The sequence below is a fragment of the Vicia villosa genome, linkage group LG6 (genome assembly GCF_029867415.1).
Source record: "Vicia villosa cultivar HV-30 ecotype Madison, WI linkage group LG6, Vvil1.0, whole genome shotgun sequence".
Classification (NCBI taxonomy): Eukaryota; Viridiplantae; Streptophyta; class Magnoliopsida; order Fabales; family Fabaceae; genus Vicia; species Vicia villosa.
In genome coordinates, this window is record NC_081185.1 from 152,211,456 (window position 1) to 152,233,855 (window position 22,400).

The window sequence follows — 22,400 nt, forward strand, 5'->3', positions numbered from 1 at the left end:
ATTTATCAAATTATTACATGGTGTGTAATGATGATAGATGTAACGATGTATGATGATGGTGATGATTGATGATTGTGAATATTAATATGCTGTTAATATTAATATGTTGGTTACGGTGGCAATTAACATTACTATGATGTGTATGTTATTGTGATGATGTGGTGTATGTATGTGAATGATTGAATGATGCTTAAACATGTACATACTTGTTGTGACCTTATTGGTAAGAGGTGTTAAGCGATGTTAAGCATCGGAATGATGATGATGTATGAAGATGTAAGTATGTGTCATGTGTGCATTATTCATAAATCATTTGCATTGGAAGGCTAATTCCCATTGTGCGGAGATTAGCGGGAAGTCATCGTGTGCCCATGTGGGGTGTGAGCGATGAAGCAGTAGTCGTGTGCCCATGTGGGGTGTGAGCGACTAGAGGGCAGTATCAAAGAGAGAAGTCCTGTGAATATGATTCACGAATTTTGGTACCACATGCATAGTGTCAGTTCATACATATGCATACGTTTATAACATGATTGGAAGTATTCCAGTGTTATAAATATTGATGGCGTGTTGGTTGTGTGTTTTTGTTTAAATAATATTGAGTATGCTTATCTGTTCGAAAGATGTGTTTTGTTGACGTTTGTGTGAATGATGGATGTTCCTGATAATCTGAATATGATGAATTGGGTGAATAATATAACTATGATGTGTTGTTATTTAAGATGCTATAACATTTGTTAACTGTGATGAGACTCACCCTTACTTTGATGATTTCAGATTGACGAGTAGCGGCTTTTGGCTCGGTGAGGATTAGCTCATGAGTCAGTTTGTTTAGTGTAGCGTCAGGTGTCATGCTCTGATATTGTAACACTGGGGGAACGTTAGATTAGAGTTTATGATGATACTCTATCGTGTTGTTGTTATTGTATTAGATTATGTGGGATATTGCATAGATGATGTTATGCTTATCCGTATGATGAATTTTCCGCTGTGTAAACATGAGATTTTATGTATTATGGTGAATTGTTCCTTAGTGAAAGCATGACAATGAAAATATGATGAATTTGTTTTAATTGGAATTGTGGCACCCTTGTTTTCATGTTTTACTCTGAATTATTTTATTAATTTCCGCGGGGTTTAGAAGGGTGTTACATAGCGCAAAACCTAGAATGAGAACACAAGGTTGTAGCGCAAAACCTAGAATGAGAACACAAGGTTGTAGCGCAAAACCTGTCGGATGAACTCTGGAATCCATCTGATAAAGAAAATATTGAATTTTATAATATCAAAAGATGATCTTTGACTTACGCCAAAAGTGTTTAAATACATAAGCAAAGAAACAATAATGGGCTTTTAATCCAAAACATAAATAAAATATAAAAAAAGAAACTCTAATGGACTTTTAATCCAAAACTATGAAGAAAATAGAAAATTGCGGGAAATATTAAAATGATGTTTTTTGGCCTAAAACAAACTCGAATGACTTAAAAAGCTTTCTAGACCAGTCATTATCATTGATATATTCATAAAATCCGAGAGAGCTACCACATAATCATTATCATTGATATTTCAGATCATTGTGAACGGGCCATACCTGTGTGACTTCATCTTATTGTAAGTATCAATTGGAAACCTCTCCTCACGCACAAACACCATCACATCGTCTCCCATATTAAAAGATTTAACTTTCTAGCGTTTAACTCGCATATGAGGCAAATCGTTTGGTAGCTCATATGCAGTAAATTCCTTGGAATTCTCTAGGATCCCTATCACTTCTTCTGGAATTTTTGTTCCCTTCTTTAAAACACCCATCAATCCTTTACTCACCAATTAATAGAAAAATTCAGTTTATTTAATAGCCTCATCAAGCTCCTTTTCACTTTGTGTCATCACTAAAAAACTATACTTCTTTCCTTCTAGATTCTTATCAAAGTGCAAAACAGGAGCCATATCAATTTTATGTGTACCCCATGTAAATATCATCGCATTATCTCGTCCTTGATAAGTGATATCATTATCAAATTGTCAAGGTCTACCAAGTAAAATATGACAAACATCGATATCAAGAACATCACAAAGTACCTTTTCTCTGTAATATTTTTTGATGGTGATGGGAACTCTGCAGGTTAGTGTTACTCGAACTTAGGATCCCTTGCTTACACAACCCAGGGTGTATGGATTCTCATAGGGTTCTATGGACAACTTCAAATAATCTACCAATTTTCGCGACACCGGATTCTCCACGTTGCCACTTTCCATAATCAAATTACACATCATGTTTTTGATAAAACAACGTGTTTTAAACAAATTCTTACGCTACCCCTGATCTTTGGATGTTAGTAAAATTCTCTAAAGCACAAATTTACCTTCTCATTAGATTCTTCCTCTGTAAACTCAACTCCTTCTTATTCATCGTTCTCAACTGCATGTCCTTCTATTTCCTCTTCCTCTTTCATTTCTTTCGAAACACCAACGACTCTCCTTGTTGAACAAACGTTTGATCTACAATGATAACACGTGTCACCAATGGGTTTAACATATAGATTATTCTACCTCTGAATAGGTGCTTTACCCTACCTCACAATTCTCTTGCACTGAACACACTCAATATACATCTTATAAAGAGTTTGTTCATAGTCCTCCGGTAAAAACCGCTACAACATTAATTATTTCATTCTTCGCCAAGTTCTGATTGGCCCCTCCCTTTGCCTGTGCCTTTGATCAAAAAGTTTATCAACCCAGACAACAACAATACTCTTCAGCCTAATCGCCACCATCTTAACTTGCTAGTTCTCAGGAACGCTCATAACATTGAAGAACATGGCATCGTCGATATGTCAATCCAGAAACTCATCCACTCCTATCGTTCCATAGAATAATGGAATATCAATCTTCTCTCAATAATCATGGTTATGTCGATTCCCATGATCAACTACCTCTTCCTCGTAAGATTCTTCTTCTTTATAACTCAAATTTTGAGCCATAATAATATGATGATTGTTTCCACCCTACTAAATCTTAACATGTTCTCCTCCCATGTCTTTTCGCCACTTCTCATTATTGTTGGCATTGTTCGCCTGGATTACTAAATTCCCCATCTATTAAGTCAAATCAGTTAGAGTTATGGTAAAAGTCGCGGTAATTTTCTCAAGGTTTGCTCTGGTCAATGGTTGATCTCTCATGGCTGCTCAAACTACAAAAAGAAACAGGAGAAAACAGACTCCATGTGCAAAACCTGTCAAATAAACTCTGAAATCCACCAGATAAAGAAAATACTGAATTTTATTGTATCAAAAGATGATCTTTGACTCACATAAAAAGTGTTAAAGTACATAAGCAAAGAAACTCTAATCCACTTTTAATCCCTAAAAAAAAATCGTGATGTACTTTTAATCCAAAATAGAAATAAAACAAAAAATTGTAGAAAATATTAAACTGCTAATTTTAGGTCTGAAACAAACTCAAATGACTAAAAAAGCCTCCATATATATCAATTTTGACTGACCGCAAGGCCCAATAAGCAAAGATCGATAATGATATATGTGGTTATCGCATAAGGGGTATGCAACCCCACTGTCCATCCGCGTCGCGTAATATCTATCACGAAGTTACGGTGCCAATCTCCCAAAATCAATTCAATATTTGAATGCATGCCACACACATCCAGATATCAACTATTTTTTCTATTTAAAGAGAAATGTGCGCCACTATCCAACTATGAATCATTCCCATTCAAAATTTCACTTTTACATTTTTACTAACTTAACTGTTGAGATACTAATCTTATGTGTCATCCCTCACTCCACCGCATTAAAAGCCTTGAATTACCATAACTCATTGTGAATTCAATCTTTCCCATCGTTATACGATTCTAAAGCATAACAAATTATATCCAATGGTACAATTTTAGCATTACCGACGACTTTATTGAACCCTCACTCTAGACATACCATACATAATAAAAAAAAAAAATAAATAAAATTTAACATAGGGGATTATGCGGTGAGAAATAGAATGTTTTCTCTTCCTATACTTATGCATTGAGAAATACCCACATAACTATTGACCATTCTATTTTCATTCCAAAATTTGAAACACCATTTCTTCTTGAACATCGTTGGTTGATATCAACCACCACTCACTCACATTCTTTCTTGGATAATAATATTGTGATGACCGCTATCAACCTTATTTGTAACTGTACCATGAAACCTTCCTCTAGATTTCTCGTAATTGGTAGAAAGAAATCATCATTTCTCTCAAGATGTCACCACCATTCTCTTGCAATGTCTAATAAACCTCTTGTTCTCAATCTCAATCACAAAACCACGCACTACCCTTCTTGCATATTTGAATTTGGACGCCTAATGAACGGTTTTCAACAAGTTTTACGGTTACCCTCTTGGAATTTATGTCATTCAAGAACATGTATCAGAATAAGAGCAACCAAGACAGAAAGAGTTTCTTGCATTGATGGAGTGTCCTTCAAGGCACGTGAATTCTCGAACTCAGTCGAGGCCAAGGGTAAAGGAGATGAAGAAGAATTGAAGGAGAAGAAGAATTGTGATGGTTTGAAGATTTGTGATGAGGAAGAAACGGATGTGGAGAAAGAGGCATGGAAATTGTTGCAAAAAGCACTTGTTACATATTGTGATACACCTGTTGGAACCGTTGCCGCTAATAATGAAGCGGATAAAGACTCGCCTTTGAATTATGATCAGGTTTTTATCAGAGATTTTGTTCCTTCTGCTCTTGCTTTCTTGCTCAAAGGAGAAAAAGAGATTGTCAAGAACTTTCTCCTTCACACCTTGCAACTTCAGGTAATAATAATAATAATAATGTATATCTTTAGAATCTTCTTTGGTTAACCTCAAATCGCGCCATTGTGCCTACGAGGTATTGTCCGTTTTGCGTGTGAGAACCCTCACGGCTTTTTCCTTTAGAGAACGCGTCTCATTGGGTTCAGGTGTATGAGTATTGTATATAAACCACCCTTAACTTCGATTCCCAAGCAATTTTGGTCAGGCCAGAAAATAATGTAACATAACATGTGTTTTTATTGATGTTGAATATTTTGCTTGAATTTCCTCCTCTATTCTAATGCAATAGAGTTGGGAGAAAACAGTGGATTGCTATAGCCCAGGACAGGGTTTGATGCCTGCAAGTTTTAAAGTCAAAACTATGGAATTCGATGACGAAAAGACAGGAGAAGTTTTAGATCCCGATTTTGGAGAATCAGCCATTGGTCGCGTTGCTCCGGTCGATTCAGGTCAGGGACAATCTTTTTGGGACAAATTTATTGTTGTAAATGCTAGAGTTATCATCTTTGTAGCACCAACATCTCTGATAAAAGGCGTGTCACGTTCTATTTATTCCATTTTTAAAATTATTACCGGTGTGACATGTTGATGTTGTGTCAGGTGTCCTTGTCTGTCTCTGTCTGTCTCTGTGCTTCGTAGGTTATATAGAATACAGGGAGTAATGTATATGTGACAAAAGGGTCATTTGAATAATATGTTGTTTCTATGTTTGATTCCTTGATAGGATTGTGGTGGATCATTCTACTTAGGGCTTATGGAAAACTCACTGGTGATTACACCTTGCAAGAAAAGTTAGAAGTTCAAACAGGCTTACAAATGATCCTTAACTTGTGTTTATCAGATGGATTTGACATGTTTCCTTCTCTGTTAGTAACTGATGGATCTTGCATGATAGATAGAAGGATGGGCATTCATGGCCACCCTCTTGAGATCCAAGCATTATTTTACTCGGCTCTTCGCTCGGCTCGCGAAATGGTTATCATAAACGATGAACATAGTAATCTGATCGGCGAAATCAACAATAGACTAAGCGCATTGTCTTTTCACATTAGAGAATATTACTGGTTGGATATGAGAAAGGTGAATGAAATATATAGGTATAAAACAGAAGAGTACTCTTTGGATGCAACTAACAAGTTCAACATTTATCCAGACCAAATTCCAATGTGGTTAATGGATTGGGTTCCTGAGGAAGGTGGTTATTTGATAGGAAATCTACAACCTGCTCACATGGATTTTAGGTTTTTCATGCTTGGAAATCTTTGGGCTATCGTTTCGTCTTTAGGTACACCAAAACAGAACAAATCTATTTTGAATCTTGTTGAATCAAAATGGGATGATCTTGTTGGTGAAATGCCTCTTAAGATATGTTATCCTGCCTTGGAACATGAAGAATGGCGCTTGATCACCGGCAGCGACCCTAAGAATACGTATGCATGAATTCCTCCTTTTGTTACTTCTGTTTTGTAACGATAAGTTAGACCATATATATAAAAATTTAACGAATATCGTTTATAACTTTTACAGTCCTTGGTCATATCACAATGGCGGGTCTTGGCCTACCCTGATGTGGCAGGTAATTGTTAATTTAATTGATATGCAATGTCAGTATAATCAATACATTATATTTTTAATGATGTGATGATTTTGATTGATTTAGTTTACGTTAGCATGCATCAAAATGGGAAGAACTGATCTAGCGGAGAAGGCGGTTGGATTGGCGGAGAAAAGGCTTCCGTTTGATTCTTGGCCGGAATACTATGACACGAAAACGGGAAGATTTATTGGAAAACAAGCTAGACTTTATCAAACATGGACATTAGCCGGGTTTCTTGCATCTAAGATGCTTTTGAAGCATCCTGAAGTAGCATCATTGTTATGTTGGGATGAAGATCTTGATATTCTTGAAACATGTGTTTGTGTACTTAATAAGAGTGGTAGGACAAAATGCTCTCGTGATGTTGCAAAGTCACACATTTTAGTGTGAGACTCTTTCTTGTACATTCTAATTAGTTTAGTGTGTGGATGTAAGTCATTGTATATATTGAGTTTGATAGGATTCATAGTGTCATTGTATATGTAAATTTACCTATAAATGTAAATACATATTGATTTTTCACATTATACAATTGTTCCTTTGGAGCATTGTTTTTATTTAGTGATGGACAGACAATAAGTGATAGTTGGAGGTTAATCTCTAAACATAATAAGTTAAAAATTGTAAGAGGCCTACTTGATTTAAAATACCAATTAAAATATCTTTGGGAAACTTGTCAAAATTGGAAGATGGAAAAAATTTCTTTTAAATCAAAATATTGTTTCATCCACTAGAATAGAATCCTAGAATTTCTTCGCATTGACTTGTTTGAATTTGTTATACTGCATAAGACCGGTCCCGATTTTTTAGAGATATTAGACAAACAAAAAAATAGACTCTTAACAAAAAATTGATTTTTCATTCGCTTCCAAAATGAAAAAGAATCTTAGAGACCGGATCAAAAATATAAAGTGTTTCTAACAATAAAAAAATTTCAACGCGGATAAATTTATTTCTATAATCAGAAAAATAATAAATCAAAGAATAAATGATAATAAATTTGATTTCATCATAAATATTTGATAATAAATAAGTTAATTGTATGATAACCTTATAAATATTTAATTAAAATATATAAATAATCGTTAAAATAAATTAAAATACAATTATAAAGGTTCCAATGAGACTCTCGAAACCATAACCCAACTTGTTATCATTTCTGCTAAATAATATATAATTTATTATCTTAGGTAATAACTTCTTAACTATACCCCCAAATATGAGGCCTCCATTTTTTTTAGACTCTGACTTGTGGACCTGCTTTCTTGGGTCCAGGATTGACCCTGGTACTACAATAGTCATTGGTAAGAAATATAGATTAGTTATAGTAACGTTTTTAGCAGAAGGATTTGGGTGAAATTCATGAGAAGTAAGGATGCGTTTGCAATCAAATTCAAAATGGAAGATAAACAAAGATTTTGAAAAATAAAAGTGATTACGGTGGAGAATTTGAAAATGAACCATTTGAAAAAATTTGTGAAATTAATGGTATACTCTATAGTCTTTTCTGTCACATAACTCTACAACAAAATGGAAATGTAGTAAACAAAAATATATATCTTTTAGATGTTTAACGTATCAAAGGATGAAAAATAATTTTTAGGCAGAAGCAGCGAATAAAACATGTTATATTTAGAATAAGATCTATATCTTTTCTATCTTAAACAATACTTTCTATGAGTTGTTAAAAGGAAGAATGTCTAATATTTCTTATTTTCATCAGTTTATATGTACATGTCACATTCCAAACACCAGTATTTATTTGAAGATATTCATAACAAAACACAAAGGTGTATCCCTTTAGGATACTTTGAAATATCTAAGGCATACAAAATTTATAACTTGAAAACCTTAAGGATTGTATAATCAAATGTAAGGTCTAATCATTACTACGGAAAATCCATTTCACAACGGTTGGAAAATGAATACCATTACGCGTGACATACTGTTGTGAAGTAGCATGTGGTTGTAAGTTTGTTGTTTCAACCACGAGCGTGCGACCCTTATGATAAACTATGTAGCACACTATCTATCACAACGGTTGACGTAAATAACCGTTGTCATAAATATAGTGTCATGGGTTCGATACCTAGTTACAAACAAAATTAAAGCACATAAAAAAATATTTTACCAGTGTTATAAGTTCTAACAGTTGTGGTATATGTAAGAGTTTATTAAAAAATATGGGATTGCTTGTTTTTCCCTGCCCCTCATTAACCATATACAACTATTCAAATAGATTTTTGAGATAATAATCAATTAAATTAAATTATTCTTGAAAAACAAATTAAACGATCCATTGTTTTTCAAATTGCATGCCTCTTGTAAATCATGATTTCCTCTTTAGCCTATAGGATTTGATTTGATTTCCTCTTCTTTTCTAGTATATTTTTCAAACATCAAGATTTGAATGAAAGACGCATACTGACATCCATTTATCAATATTGTTTTGAAGAGTTTGTGGCATTGAATGAAATTCTAAACGCTAAAGGGAAAATTATGATTTACAAGATGCATGCAATTAGAAGAAATATTAGATCGTCTAAGTTGGTTTTCAAGAATAATTTAATTTTTTTAATTATTATCTTAAAAATCTATTTAAATGAGTGCAAATTCAGTGAAGGGTTAGTGAAACAAACAATCGCATATGATATAACAAACTCACTAACAATATTTATCGACCAAAATTTCAATTAATTAACATAGATTGCGATAACTTCATAACTAATTAACCGTTTCTCGAAGCTTTAAGTGATAAGTAATGAACCATAACCACTTGCTAGTTGCACATAAAAAACCATTTATTAATAAAAAACACAAAACAACATCAACAACAACAACATAAACAACATTTATCAATAACACACATACTTTTAATTGAAAAACCGATTGTCTCATAATAAAGTTAAAGTTGATTTACTTGTGTTACTATGAAATAATACAAAGAGGATGAATAGCTTCATCCTTGTATTTTTTTTCATACTGTGTGAACCACAAACCATCATGTAAACTACAATCATACTATGTGAATTTTAATCCTACAAACACCATGAAAAAAACATCATGTTACTATAAACTAGCATGACATTGTAATCCAACAAAATTTATCAACATGTATAACAATAAGATCAACATAACAACAACATACACGAAGAAGAGAGAATATGGAAAAATATTTGTCAACAACAACCATGTCCGGTTGAAGACAAGTGCAAACTGACCTTTAGCACAGAGCCTCATGATTTTAAGGGGCCTCATTTTTTTTATATTGAAATACTTACTTTGCATATATTGGGATTCCTCCACTTAAGAGAGGACGTCAATCGCTAGCATTTGATGAATAAGAAAATGTACACCAATATTTATAAAATATCTCGTTCTTCCATTTCCACAAGCAAAAGATATGAAACTTCTCAATGGTATGGATATGAACCTTAAATTAAAGAGTTCTCATTATTTAAAAATGAAATTAAAATATAGTGTCTTGATCAATGTGGGATTCCATTTTATCTATAATCTAATATTTGTGATGATTACAACATAGAACAAATATTCAATTCATTTTAACAATTCCATTATTTTGATAATGTTAACCAGCATCAATGTAGATATTAACTTATTTAAATTAGGAGGAAAATATTAAAGAACAACTATGATAAATTATAATTTAAACATATAAAATATGAAAAAAGATAATGATAATTTTGTAAATAAATCAAACAATTATTTTTACAATCAAAATCAAGAAAAAATTCGATGTAAAAAAGGGTGATACAATTTCTAGACATGTTTAAATTAAATTTTTACACCAGTTCTTTCTTAATCGAACATTAAAACGATTTTTAAAAGTGAAGTCGTTCATTTAGATAATTATCTTTATGTTATTTACGAGGAAGCTATTTGTTATATTATATACAATTTAAGTAGAAGTTGATTTTTTTTTTTAAATAATTGCATTTTTATTAGAGGCCTATTTTCCATATTAGAACAGGACCTCTAAATGATTTGAGACGGCCCTGACAACAACAAAATATGAGAAACCAAAGTAATTAATATCAAAATCATGTCAACAGACATTTATCAATAACAACATACAACAATAAAAGAACCATAAACTATCTAACAACAAGAAAATCATATGAAAATCATGTGAAACATAACAATAACATACACGAAAATGGGAGAATAAAGAAAAAGAATAATACCTTTATGTATGAAGAACAAGAGTGACCTTTATATTATATACAATTATAAAGGTTCCAATGAGGCTACCGAAACCATAACCCAGTCGTTGGACTACACTCACCAACTTGTTATCATTTCTGCTAAATCATGTATAGGTTATTATCTTAGGCAATAAGAGAGGACGTCAATGGCTAGCATTTGATAAATAAGAAAATGTACACCAATATTTATAAAATATTTCGTTCTTCCATTTCCACAAGCAAAAGATATGAAACTTCTCAAAGATATGGGTGTGAACCTTAAATTAAAGAGTTCTCATTATTTAAAAATGAAACTAAAGTATAGTGTCTTGATCAATGTGAGATTCCATTTTATCTATAATCTAATATTTGTGATGATTACAACATAGAATAAATATTCAATTAATTTTAACAATTCCATTATTTTGATAATATTAACCAGCATCAATGTAGATATTAACTTATATAAATTAGAAGGAAAATATTAAAGAATAACTATGATGAATTATAATTTAAACATATAAAATATGAAAAAAGATAGTGATAATTTTGTAAATAAATCAAACAATTGTTTTTACAATCAAAATCAAGAAAAATTTCGATGTAAAAAAGGGTGATACAATTTCTAGACATGTTTAAATTAAATTTTTACACCAGTAGGAAGCTATTTGATATATTATTTACGATTTAAATAGAAGTTGATTTTTTAAAAATAATTACATTTTTATTAGAGGCCTATTTTCCATATTAGAATAGGGCCTCTAAATAATTTGAGAAACCAAAGTAATTAATATCAAAATCATGTCAATAGACATTTATCAACAACAACATACAACAATAAAAAAACCATAAACTATCTAACAACAAGAAAATCATATGAAAATCATCTGAAACATAACAACAACATACACGAAAATGAGAGAATAAAGAAGAAGAATAATACCTTACGTATGAAGAACAAGATTGCCGTTTCGGATTTTTTTTTTTTAAATGTTAAAAAATAAACTAAACCAAACTAAACCAATAGAAATATCATCCATTCGGATCTTTTTTTGACCAACAATGAGTACAAACCAATGCGATTACAACTCTAGGTTTTTCCTTGTAAAATAAGACACATTTTAACGTTTAAATTGTACAATTCAAATTTTATTTTGAAGTTTTAATGACTTTTAAAAAATTATTTATTTTTAATATTTAAAACATAAATTTGGAGTGTCCCTAACACTAATATACAAATGAATAAATAAAATCCTAATATTTAAAATCTTGTATTTCTATTTATTCTATATTTTAATTTAAAAAAACATAAGATAATATATTAGGACATTATGAATCATCAATTTTTTTTCTTCTTTTTGTTATAAATGGATCAAACACCAGTTTAAATTATAAAATTGTACACTCACTAAAACATATAAAATTGGAACTGAATTGATTTGGTTTAATTTCTTTATAAAGTCACTAATTACGTAAGTATGTATGTCTAACATATTATAATTCGAAAAAATAAGAAGTAAAATAAAAATTGTATCAAAAAAACAAGTAAAATAATTTAGATAGAAGCTAAGATTCTTGTATAACTTCAAAAAATATATTAACAAAAAAAATTCAATGCAAAGCAATAAATACAAAAAAAAAATTATATAACACAAACTGCGCGCATATATATATATATATATATATATATATATATATATATATATATATATATATATATATATATATATATATATATATATATATATATATATATATATATATATATATATATATATATATATATATATATATATATACTAACTCATAATTAGTAAATTTCTTTTAAATAATATATTAAAAAAAGAAAAACAAAAGAAGGCGATTAGACCAAAACCTTCTATAAATAAACAAAACGATAATGAGGAAGCCCCAATTTATTATGAATAAATTAGGGCATCCGGAGGTTTATTCTAAGACAGTGGTGAAATAGATTTCATAGGAAAAAATGCTAACAAATATGCACAATAGTTTTCTTCTTTGTATATATGAGATACATGAAATCTGAAATGCTTAATTTTAGCTAAACAATTAAATCAAATGTTCCTAATAATTCAAGGGACGAGCTTAGGCTCCTGGGTAGCCAAAAAAACAAAAGAATAGTCTGTTTCAATTTAAAGAATATTTCATCCGAAATGACGGGAATAACTAACGACTTTAATAACCCAGAAGTACAACATGAATGGAGGAAGGACAAGCAAGCTTTAAAGCAAAATCGAAAACAAAAACACCCAAAGAGTTTCTGAACAAACCGCCACACGAAGCCATGTCAGTGGAGTAGGAGCCATCTATGTTACATTTTAACCAACCATGTGTATGGAGCTTCCAAATAACTTCAATGATTTGCAGAGCCTTATGCGAATGCAACTTGACATTGAAATCCTTAATGATAGTGAATTCATGAATGGAGGAGCTAGGAATCGAAATATAATTGATAATATGAACAATGGAAGCTTGAATAATGACTCTGCACTGAGGGCTCCAATTGTTGTCACAAATATCCATAGTACTTAAAATGTTAGACACTACATGAATCTTTATCATATTGAAAAGCCAGTGCCAGAGATGCAAAGCAAAAGGACGGAAAAAAGAAGATATGCTCTAATGAATCCTGTTGATAGTTACAAAGATTGCACATCGAAGGTATGTGACAACCACGGAACAAAAGGTTATCATCTATAGGCAATCGATTATGGAAGAGCCTCAGACAATAAACGCCGTAGAAGGGGGAATATTCGTATTCCAAATTTGATTGGACCGCACAAGAGGAGAAGTGATATCTTTCTTGAAGATATATGCATCTTTCAAAGTTAAATCATCAGAGCCATAATGAATGCAAACTCTGCTATCTACTATGCTATCCAAAGGAAGAGTAACCTGATTAGCCATCAAAAACAAATTAGGAATTAAGTTAGTTATATGAATAGGAAAATTCTAAGAACCTTTATATAAGAAATCAGAATCCAGAGGTTTGGAATTGATAGCATAATGATCCTGAATAAGGTTCACAAGGGATGACCGCACCAAGAAACGAGTAAAAATGTGGTGTTGCAACCATTTCTCAACACAATTCTTGTGTTAGAATTAACACAATCCATCTCACTAACACATGTTTCATATACTTCTTTCATCATTGTAAAACAAGTTTGCTTCCCAACACTCTCACGCTTCTCCATCTGAAAGAAGTTTGGGGATTTTCCCTATTAAATTACGACTCACACTCCTGAATCTTTGAGACATGTCTTGGGGTCACCCGCGTAAGGAAGGCCCACTTCTCGCATGTGAATTAATATAATGCTATGTCTATATTTTTATTTATAGTATACTATTTAAATTGATTATATTTATTTTTATATTTATAGTATTGAAAGTGTAAGGTGATATATGTATTTTGATACAATATTTTTATTAAATATTAATATTATAAAAAATATAATGTGATATATTTTTAATATAGTATTTTTAATTACAAAAATTTTAAAACTTATATTTTTAATTAATTGCTTTTTCTGTCATATCCTAAATTTTACCCTCCTTTTTGGATATCATCTAATGTTCATCCATGGCATACATCCAATCCAATTCATAACATTTGCATCATTTTATCTAATTTCAAAATTTTTGTAATTTACAATGCATCATCTCCTGAGTTAGAAGTCATTTGCAAAGATTGGCTTTTTTATTCAAGTCACTACCAAATTTGGTCTTTAAGTTTTAACTTATGGAATGAGATTTGATTCAAGTTTGAAGGAGCCCCTTAGGTTTGGTTACAAGTAAGAGGAAAGATCTTAATTTGTACAAGGTAGATTCAAGTGATATCTTAATTCCCAAGCTATACCTTCAAAATCAGTGCAAATTCTGGACTGTAATGATGAGCTTCAAGTTATAGTATACAAAATTCACTAAGAAAAGAAACCTGTTTGACATGTTTGAACTTAAGTATGGCACCACGTGTTTATTCATTTGATTTGGAATTCTTGAGATCCATTTGATCTTAGTTTTCATCCAAGAAAAGGTATGAAAGAAAGTTCACGGTTTGAGTAGCAATGCTTTAATAATTGACACAAACAATAAGTCTTGCACAGTTGAATTTGCATAATACAAAAAATAAGAGAGTTACAATATTAAACCACAAAACTCAAGTTTAAATAAGAAGTGCGGAAATTACGAGCAGTTTGTATGGCAATTCGTGCAAAACCACAAGTCTTGAGGTTTAGATGAAGGACGGTTCGGACGATCACCGGTTACTACCACTTGTTCTTAAACTCCAACCATCAAAAGGTGCAAGTTCAAGCAATTCCAAATTGATTCAAAATTCCTTCTTGGCACATAAGGTTCAAATTCTGTTCCCATTCATGATCCTGCATGTTCATCCACTGTTGGAGTCACCATTTGAAGCGGTCCTGATATGCATCTCACGAATTCAAACCTGTGAAAACAGTGGTGCCAAGCAAAGTAAAATATCCAAAAATGCCAAGTAAAGGTTTCATTTTGAAAGTTATGTCATGCACCAAGTCTGCTAAAACATAAGCATTATGGACATCCAGTTCAAATCTACAAGGCAAGTCTAAACATGGTAAAATTTCAAAAGAACAAACACTTGGTGTTTTCATTTTGGCAATTCAAACCATAACAGAACAATCCAACTTCAGTTCAATCAATAGATGCATGATCAAAATTGGTTCACAAGCAAGTCAGAAAGACACTTAATCCAAGGCTATGTTGTTGCAATGCATTATACAAAAAATGAGGTTCAATTCAAACATGCCATAATAACCAAAGAAATATGCTGCATTATCATATCAAAATAACACAAATGTTGGACCCTTAATTTCAAGACAGGACATTCAAGAAGAGAGCAAGGTTACCTCATGAGGAAATTTGGGCTCAAATTGTTGCAAATGATTCGGATTCCATGACCTTGGCTTCATCTTCATTCTTTTTTCAAACCTGCATCAGATGGACAAATCATATCAATTCCGAATAGGGTGATTCAAAGCGCAAATCAATGACAGTGTAGAGCGACGGACAATTATACAGCATTCAATGCAAATTCAGTTCATCACAAAAGCATACGAATCAAATGACATGCTGACATTTCCAAACATCAACTTCATGTAAAGAAAAATATCAATTTTGGCACACAATCAGATTCATGAGCAACCAATTTACACAACATGACCTAAAAACATGGATTGAGGGAACTCCCTGTCAATCCCAAGTGGTGCATATCCCTGCAACCACTGATGGAAACAATGTTCCAGGGAAGCATAATGCCCAAGCTAGTAACATTTCAAATCATCACGACGATGAAGAATTACCAGATGATTATGAAGCACAACGTCATATTGAAGTCGTTCTTGTATTTAACCAAGTTGCTACTCATGAATCTGAAGCCCTGAAAAGGTGGAGAGAACTAGTTGAACAAGTGAAGAACATGCAAGGACAGAACTCCATTGGTCTGAGCGCCCTTGAGATGTTCCTTGTACCTGATGTGGTAATTCCACCAAAGTTCAAAGTCCCTAACTTTAAGAAGTACAAGGGTTTGAGTTGTCCCAACAATCATTTGAAGATGTTCTGTAGGAAGATGGCGGCTCATGTACGTGATGACAAATTGATGATGCATGGTTTTCAAGATAGCTTAGATGGGGCATCTTTAGAATGTTACATGCAACTGGAAAGAAGTCTTGTATGCTCCTAGGATGAGATGGGGCATCTTTGGTAGAATATTTTTATTAAATATTCATATTATAAAAAGTATAATGTGATATATTTTTAATTACAAAAATTATAAAAGGTATAATGTTATATTTATATTTATATTATTTTATTAAATGTATAAAAAGTATAATGTGATATATTATGAAAAAGAATGACACAGAATAATGTAGATTATGTATCAATCATTGGATTCATTAACAGAAAGAATTTTAATGATGGAGGAGAGAGAAAATGCTCTCACTTAAAAAGTGATTTTTAGAAATTTATTTGAGAATTAATTTTAAAATCAAATTAATTGCCCAACTCTCTAAGTTAGAGTTTTATTATCTTAGACTATTTACAATGGTTTCCAAATTCAACACCCTACTTTTTCACTTTTTATACTCCACATCATCTTCTCTCTCTTCCACCTAATAATTCAACACACATTCAACTTTTACTCACTACAATAGTTTTGTTTAATAAAATTCAACACCCTACTTTACCACCATTCACAACACACTGAAAATTCAAATAATCACAACAACCAATAGGATTTTGCAAAATATTGTATGTGGCGTGGCCCCCACTCTCATTCATTCAACATGTTGAATTCTTTCAACACAAAGTAATTCAATTCAACAGTTGAAAAAAAAATTCAACACCCCCATTGTACATAGTCTTATTGTTTGTAAATGCTATATATACAGTCAAATTAAATAGAACCCACAAGATGTGGGAGCCATTAATTCCATCAAAACTATGAGAACATGTTGTTACTGCTGCAAAATAAGACTCATCCGAAGCATTATAAGTCTTGAGAAACAACCTTGAAAATAAAGATGAAAAAGACCTATCTACCCATGTCTTTAAACTTTATACAAAAAAACACAGATAGAGAAATAAAGAAGAGTGAATGAGAATGTAACTGGGTTGTTACCTCTGTTGCTGTTGAATTTGTTAGAGTATTTAACTCAAATTTGTGTCTAAGTATAACACAATTTTGCAATCTCAAATGTGGAAACATAATTGTAAGAGAAAGATTTCAGCTCCGTCTTAATAACTGTGTAAAATCTAAATGTCACCAATTACACAAACTAACATTGTACATGTGTTTCATATATAGTACTATAATAATACTATGATTTTGAGTTAAGAAGCTTTAGAATCTAAGACTCAAACAAATGAAATTACAGAGATGTCAGTTACTTTGCATCACCTTCTTTGTAAATTTCTTCAACATTCAAGAGAGAAATTTTAGCTTTTTACACTATATTTTGAAAAGCTTGAACTTTTGATGATTTCCATCACCTTTGCTATCTCATTATATTTCATTTCATTCAATTTAATGGATCCTTGATTGAGTAATTTCACCATATGATATTATTTTTCTTTAATTTTTGTTTCTACCGTGTCTATTGAAATGTTATGTCATGATTTCATTCAAGATAATGAAGAGCACATTAATTTCATTCATTACTAGTTACTTTATTAATAGGAAAGGATTGTCAACACAAATAGTCTATGTTAGAGTTATAATTGAAAGCTATAAAATCAATTGAATATGGATCTGGAGAAGCTGTGAAGAAAAAGAAGCTGTGTGTGGAAGACTAAGGTAGTGGCTTAGTATTAAATAAGTCCCACATCGTGTGTATTAATTAATATTAAATCTACTTCAATATTAAAGGTAATAAAATAAGAAATGCACAAAAGTTTACTATTTGTTATATAAGAAATATTTTATTTATTTATTTAAATTTATATTTAAATATATTTTGAATTGATGTTTCGTTATCTAGATGTCTTTATTTATTTTATAAATTGTACCGTTTTATTTCATCTTCTTCATTCTTGTCCTAATATCAGAAGCAGAAATCATCATTTATCTATGGCACTCTCCACCAAACATATCAAAATTCTCGTAGCCGATATCTTCGGAACTCCTCTCAAAGACGCTCTCCTCCCTCACCTTCGTGCCCTCAACATCGAGTTCGAAGATCTTGGACTCTTCTCTTCTTACGATATTGCTGGTGCCGAGGTCGGACGCCTTGTCTCTTTGTCCGCCTCATATACTTCTCCACAGATTATAGGCCTAGTTGCTTGTGGCACAAGTGTTGGCGTCTCCATTTTTGCGAACAAATTAACGAACGTGTATGCTGCTACTTGTCTTCATCCTTGGGAAGTTGTTAATGCTCGATCCATCAACAATGCAAACTTTCTTGCTCTTTCTGGCATTTTCACATCACCTAAGACACGTGTTGAGATAATCCATGCATGGCTGAACGCCGAGTTCAAGGCTCCTTGTCTTGCTAGTGGACACAAACCATGTCAAAAGAGGTGGAAGAGCTTATTAGACGATAAGGTGGATCTAGAGGGGGTGAATAGATCCTCGTTTTCAAACTTTAACAATTTTTTTGTGTTTAAAAACTTTATTGCCTCAGAAAGAAAATATCGTCTAGAGCAACTTAGTTATTAGAAGCCGGATATGCGTAAACCAATGAACAATCGATGAATTAGAATTTTACGGTTTGACGAAATTATCAATTATTGAAGTTGCACACTAGTAGTCATTACTCACAATATACTGTTTGTTAGAAATGGTGGCAAATGTTGTGTTTGGTATTTTGCCAAACACTTGGTGAGCAATATGTCACCAACTTTCAACTCTTCACGAAACACAAACTTTGCCACACACAAAAACGAAAGAGAATTGCGATAACGAAAAAGAACACGGAGTTTGTTTAGGCTGTTCCCCTTGTCGTCCTCGCGTAGGGTACGTCTGCCCCTAATTCCAAATAGAATTAGGATAAATTGTATTGAATGCAAATTGTTCACAAGAGAAGAAGTTACCAATCACCAACTACAATTATGCAGTAAAATTGAAATTAAACTCTTCTCCTCCCTTGATTCAAGTAGAAACAAGTGATTGTCGATGATCTTGATGAATCTCGACCCCGATCCTTCCTTCCCTACCCTCCGGTTGTTGCTAGCTTGTTGAGCGAATCACCGATCCCTCAAACTCTTAAGCACGACTGAATAATTGTGAAGTGAATCAACCGTCAAAAACCCCCAAATCACACTTGATCTTGGAGGATAAAACCCTAAGATTTTATTCAAGAAAAACCCACTAACTCTTAACTCGAACAAGAACCGAATCTACCGTCGAACCTTATCAACGCACGTTCCTCACCTTGATTGATAAAGATTGTTATGTGTGATTATCAATCGATGAGTGAAAGGTTGAAGATGATGAGAGCTTTGTGTCTATTTTCACTTTTCTTGTTGTTTTTGAAATAACCAAAATGAATCATTTATATGTCATGTGGAGCCAAAGCAGTAGAAAACAGTAAAAAAACAGCTTTTCTTAGTGACAGGTCGACCTGAGCAACTGAGAGGGTCGACTTGAGCAAACCCGTGGCTTCAGCAGAGAAAGAAAAACTTGGTATGCGTCGACCTAAGCATTGTGTGCGTCGACCTAAGCCCTTCATGCGTCGACCTAAGGGTCGACCTGAGCAAACCCGAGGTCTATTCAAAAATCCTTACGTCGACCTAAACAGGGCCATGCATCGACGCATGCTGCCCCAACAAGAATTTCAGGATGAGTCGACCTGAGGGTCGACCTGTGCAAACCCGTGACTTCCCAAAGTTTCCATGCGTCGACCTGAAAGATCTGTAGGTCGACCTGAACACTTCAAATCTCCAAAAACATCAATTTTTGAGCTTGTGAGTTGACCTGAGTTTAGTATAGGTCGACCTATACCTCTTGAATACCCAAAAATACCAATTTTGAGATTATTAGTGCTTCCTAATTTGTCTTGTTGGTTTGAGGCACGTCCATACTTGAATTTGCAAGTTTTGACATCACTTAAAACACGACCTTGCCCTCATAGAGCTTCTGGATAGATCATTGATTGACATGCCAAAGATTGGAAAGGGAGGAGCTTGTTTAGCCAAAAAAATTGTTTGACTCAATATCAAAATCTATTTTCTTTCACAATAAAGTTGTACTTGTAACTGGCAAATGATAATAATACTATGAGGTTTTGTGTGTTTCATCTAGGGCTACATTTTTTAACATCCTTTTATACTCCCCCTCAACTTGGGAGATATATGATGCAGATTTCTAACTTGTCTATAAGATCATGAAAAAAATTCCTTTGCAAAGCTTTGGTGAGAAGATCAGAATATGCAGAAATGTGAAGTGAAGGATTTGATGAGAATAATATTCCTTGACCCGATGTGTCTTTCAATACTGTAAGATATGGTTGATCCCATTCATATGTTGCTTTATAGGCTTTGATATGTAGAGCTTTAAGATGAAACTCTTGATTGATGATTAAGATGCAAATGATGTATGATCTTAGGGTCAAAATTTGGGATATGACACCTGATTAAAGAAGGGAAAGGGTTATTTCCACATTAATATTTTAATAAAAAATTTATTAATTCATTGTTATATATTTGTTACTCTCATCTCTCATTTTATAAATATGATAATATTAACAATAATTAATTTAAATAACTATGATAATAAACTTTAGAGTTAATATTTATTTTGTCTCCTATAATATAGGGGGACTCTTGAGAAATTTAATCATAACATTACCGGGATTTTTCAAAAATACTAATTTTGGTTGGAAGATTTTTCAAAATTCAGTAATTTGACAAGGGCAATTACATGGAGAATCACATGACATTTTAATATGACAGGGGTAAATTAAAACTATTTTTATTATACGGGAGTTTTTTAAACTTCGCTTACATGACAAATGACAGGAGACAAAATAGATATTAACCCTAAATTTTATTACATTCCATTTTTTATTGGAAGGATAACAAAAGACGATATTTATTACTCAACTTCAACAACACTGCTACTATGCTTTGCAAGTGTCCAAATTAAAAGTAACGTAACTTATTAATTGAAATTTTCTACCAATGAACCCAACCAGATGAAACTAAACTAAACTAAACCTCTTTGACAGTATCTTCAATTTCAAAAGCAGAAACAGGAAAACTTCTAGAAAGTCCAGAAGGCGTTTTGAAAGTGATTTTCCCAGTTGGTGGATCATCAACATAAATATCACATAGTGTAACCCAAATCATAAGCTCTTTGGTTTTAACACCAGTCAGTTTCTTAATCTTACCTTTCTCAACACAAGCAGTAACTTCAGTAGCATAAATAACAGGCTTCCCAATCTTTTCAAACTTGTGTGTTATGCTATTCTTCTGTTTCAACCAAACAAAACCTGTTTCTCTGTTGTAACCAACTTCAATGATGTCTTTCAATGGTAACAAACCATTGGGGAGACAGATTTCAGCAAGAAGCTCTTTGGATTTCACTCGCCCTAGTTCGTCTCCATGGTATACCTCTGACTTGGACTTGATTTCTTCTGTTACCAACGACATTGTTTTGTTTTCTTCTGTTGTGTGGTTTCATTAGCTTGTGTTGGGTTCTTATATAGTACTTTAAAAATGTCTTATTAAACAGACAATATATCTAAAATATTAATGATTTATTTATTTTGCAAAAATAGTATTAATGATATTTAATTTTATTTATTGAAATGTTTCTTTGTGTTTTCTGGTAGGGGTGATCGCGGTGCGGTTTGGGCGGTTTTGACGAAAAAAATCATCCGAACCGCAAGAGAAAAAATCGTGCGGTTTGGTTTGGTTCGGTTGGCTTTTAAAAAAAATCCGAACCAAACCAAACCAAACTAATGCGGTTTGGTTCGGTTCGGTTGGTTCGGTTTTTTACAAATATTTTATTGAACAATATATACATATAGATGACAATATAACTTTGTATTTAGACATTTATACACTATCAAATAACAACAAAACTCGTCATGTTTTGACAACAACTTTCTATTTAATATGTAAAAATTAAATTAGACAAAAGTTAAATAATAAACATAAAATAATAGTATAAAACAATATAAAAATTATTAGAAATGAAACAAAAAAATAGAAGAGATGAGAGATTAGTGAAGGTGAAAAAGAAAAAACAAAAGAGTTGAGAGATTAGAGAAGAAGATGTGC

General features: G+C 32.3%; 3 protein-coding genes across 3 annotated transcripts; 2 read left to right on the forward strand and 1 right to left on the reverse strand.

Moving 5' to 3' along the window:
• Positions 1-4,099: 4,099 nt before the first annotated feature.
• LOC131612801 (alkaline/neutral invertase A, mitochondrial-like) lies at positions 4,100-6,841 on the forward strand. The gene is made up of 5 exons (XM_058884548.1): positions 4,100-4,817; positions 5,107-5,266; positions 5,542-6,247; positions 6,345-6,393; positions 6,478-6,841. Exons 1-5 carry the CDS (start codon positions 4,170-4,172, stop codon positions 6,802-6,804), a joined length of 1,890 nt encoding a protein of 629 aa, XP_058740531.1. The 5' UTR covers positions 4,100-4,169; the 3' UTR covers positions 6,805-6,841.
• An 11,405-nt stretch (positions 6,842-18,246) lies between these two features.
• LOC131615009 (DNA damage-repair/toleration protein DRT102-like) lies at positions 18,247-20,325 on the forward strand. The gene is made up of 2 exons (XM_058886531.1): positions 18,247-18,703; positions 20,249-20,325. The coding sequence occupies exons 1-2, from the start codon at positions 18,247-18,249 to the stop codon at positions 20,323-20,325; spliced, it is 534 nt and encodes a 177-aa protein (XP_058742514.1).
• Positions 20,326-21,133: 808 nt separating this feature from the next.
• On the reverse strand, positions 21,134-21,781 carry LOC131612802 (uncharacterized). The gene has a single exon (XM_058884549.1). The coding sequence runs from the start codon at positions 21,765-21,767 to the stop codon at positions 21,327-21,329; it is 441 nt and encodes a 146-aa protein (XP_058740532.1). The 5' UTR covers positions 21,768-21,781; the 3' UTR covers positions 21,134-21,326.
• Between the last annotated feature and the right edge of the window lie 619 nt (positions 21,782-22,400).

Excerpts from the sequence above, each read along its gene's own strand:
- LOC131612801 (XM_058884548.1), top strand. The coding sequence starts at position 4,170 with ATGACCGCTATCAACCTTATTTGTAACTGTACCATGAAACCTTCCTCT. Across the intron at positions 4,818-5,106 it reads TTCACACCTTGCAACTTCAG|AGTTGGGAGAAAACAGTGGA; the intron begins GTAATAATAATA and ends CTAATGCAATAG. Across the intron at positions 6,248-6,344 it reads GGCAGCGACCCTAAGAATAC|TCCTTGGTCATATCACAATG; the intron begins GTATGCATGAAT and ends TAACTTTTACAG.
- LOC131615009 (XM_058886531.1), top strand. The coding sequence starts at position 18,247 with ATGGCACTCTCCACCAAACATATCAAAATTCTCGTAGCCGATATCTTC. Across the intron at positions 18,704-20,248 it reads ATGTCAAAAGAGGTGGAAGA|AGCTTCTGGATAGATCATTG; the intron begins GCTTATTAGACG and ends TTGCCCTCATAG.
- LOC131612802 (XM_058884549.1), bottom strand. The coding sequence starts at position 21,767 with ATGTCGTTGGTAACAGAAGAAATCAAGTCCAAGTCAGAGGTATACCAT.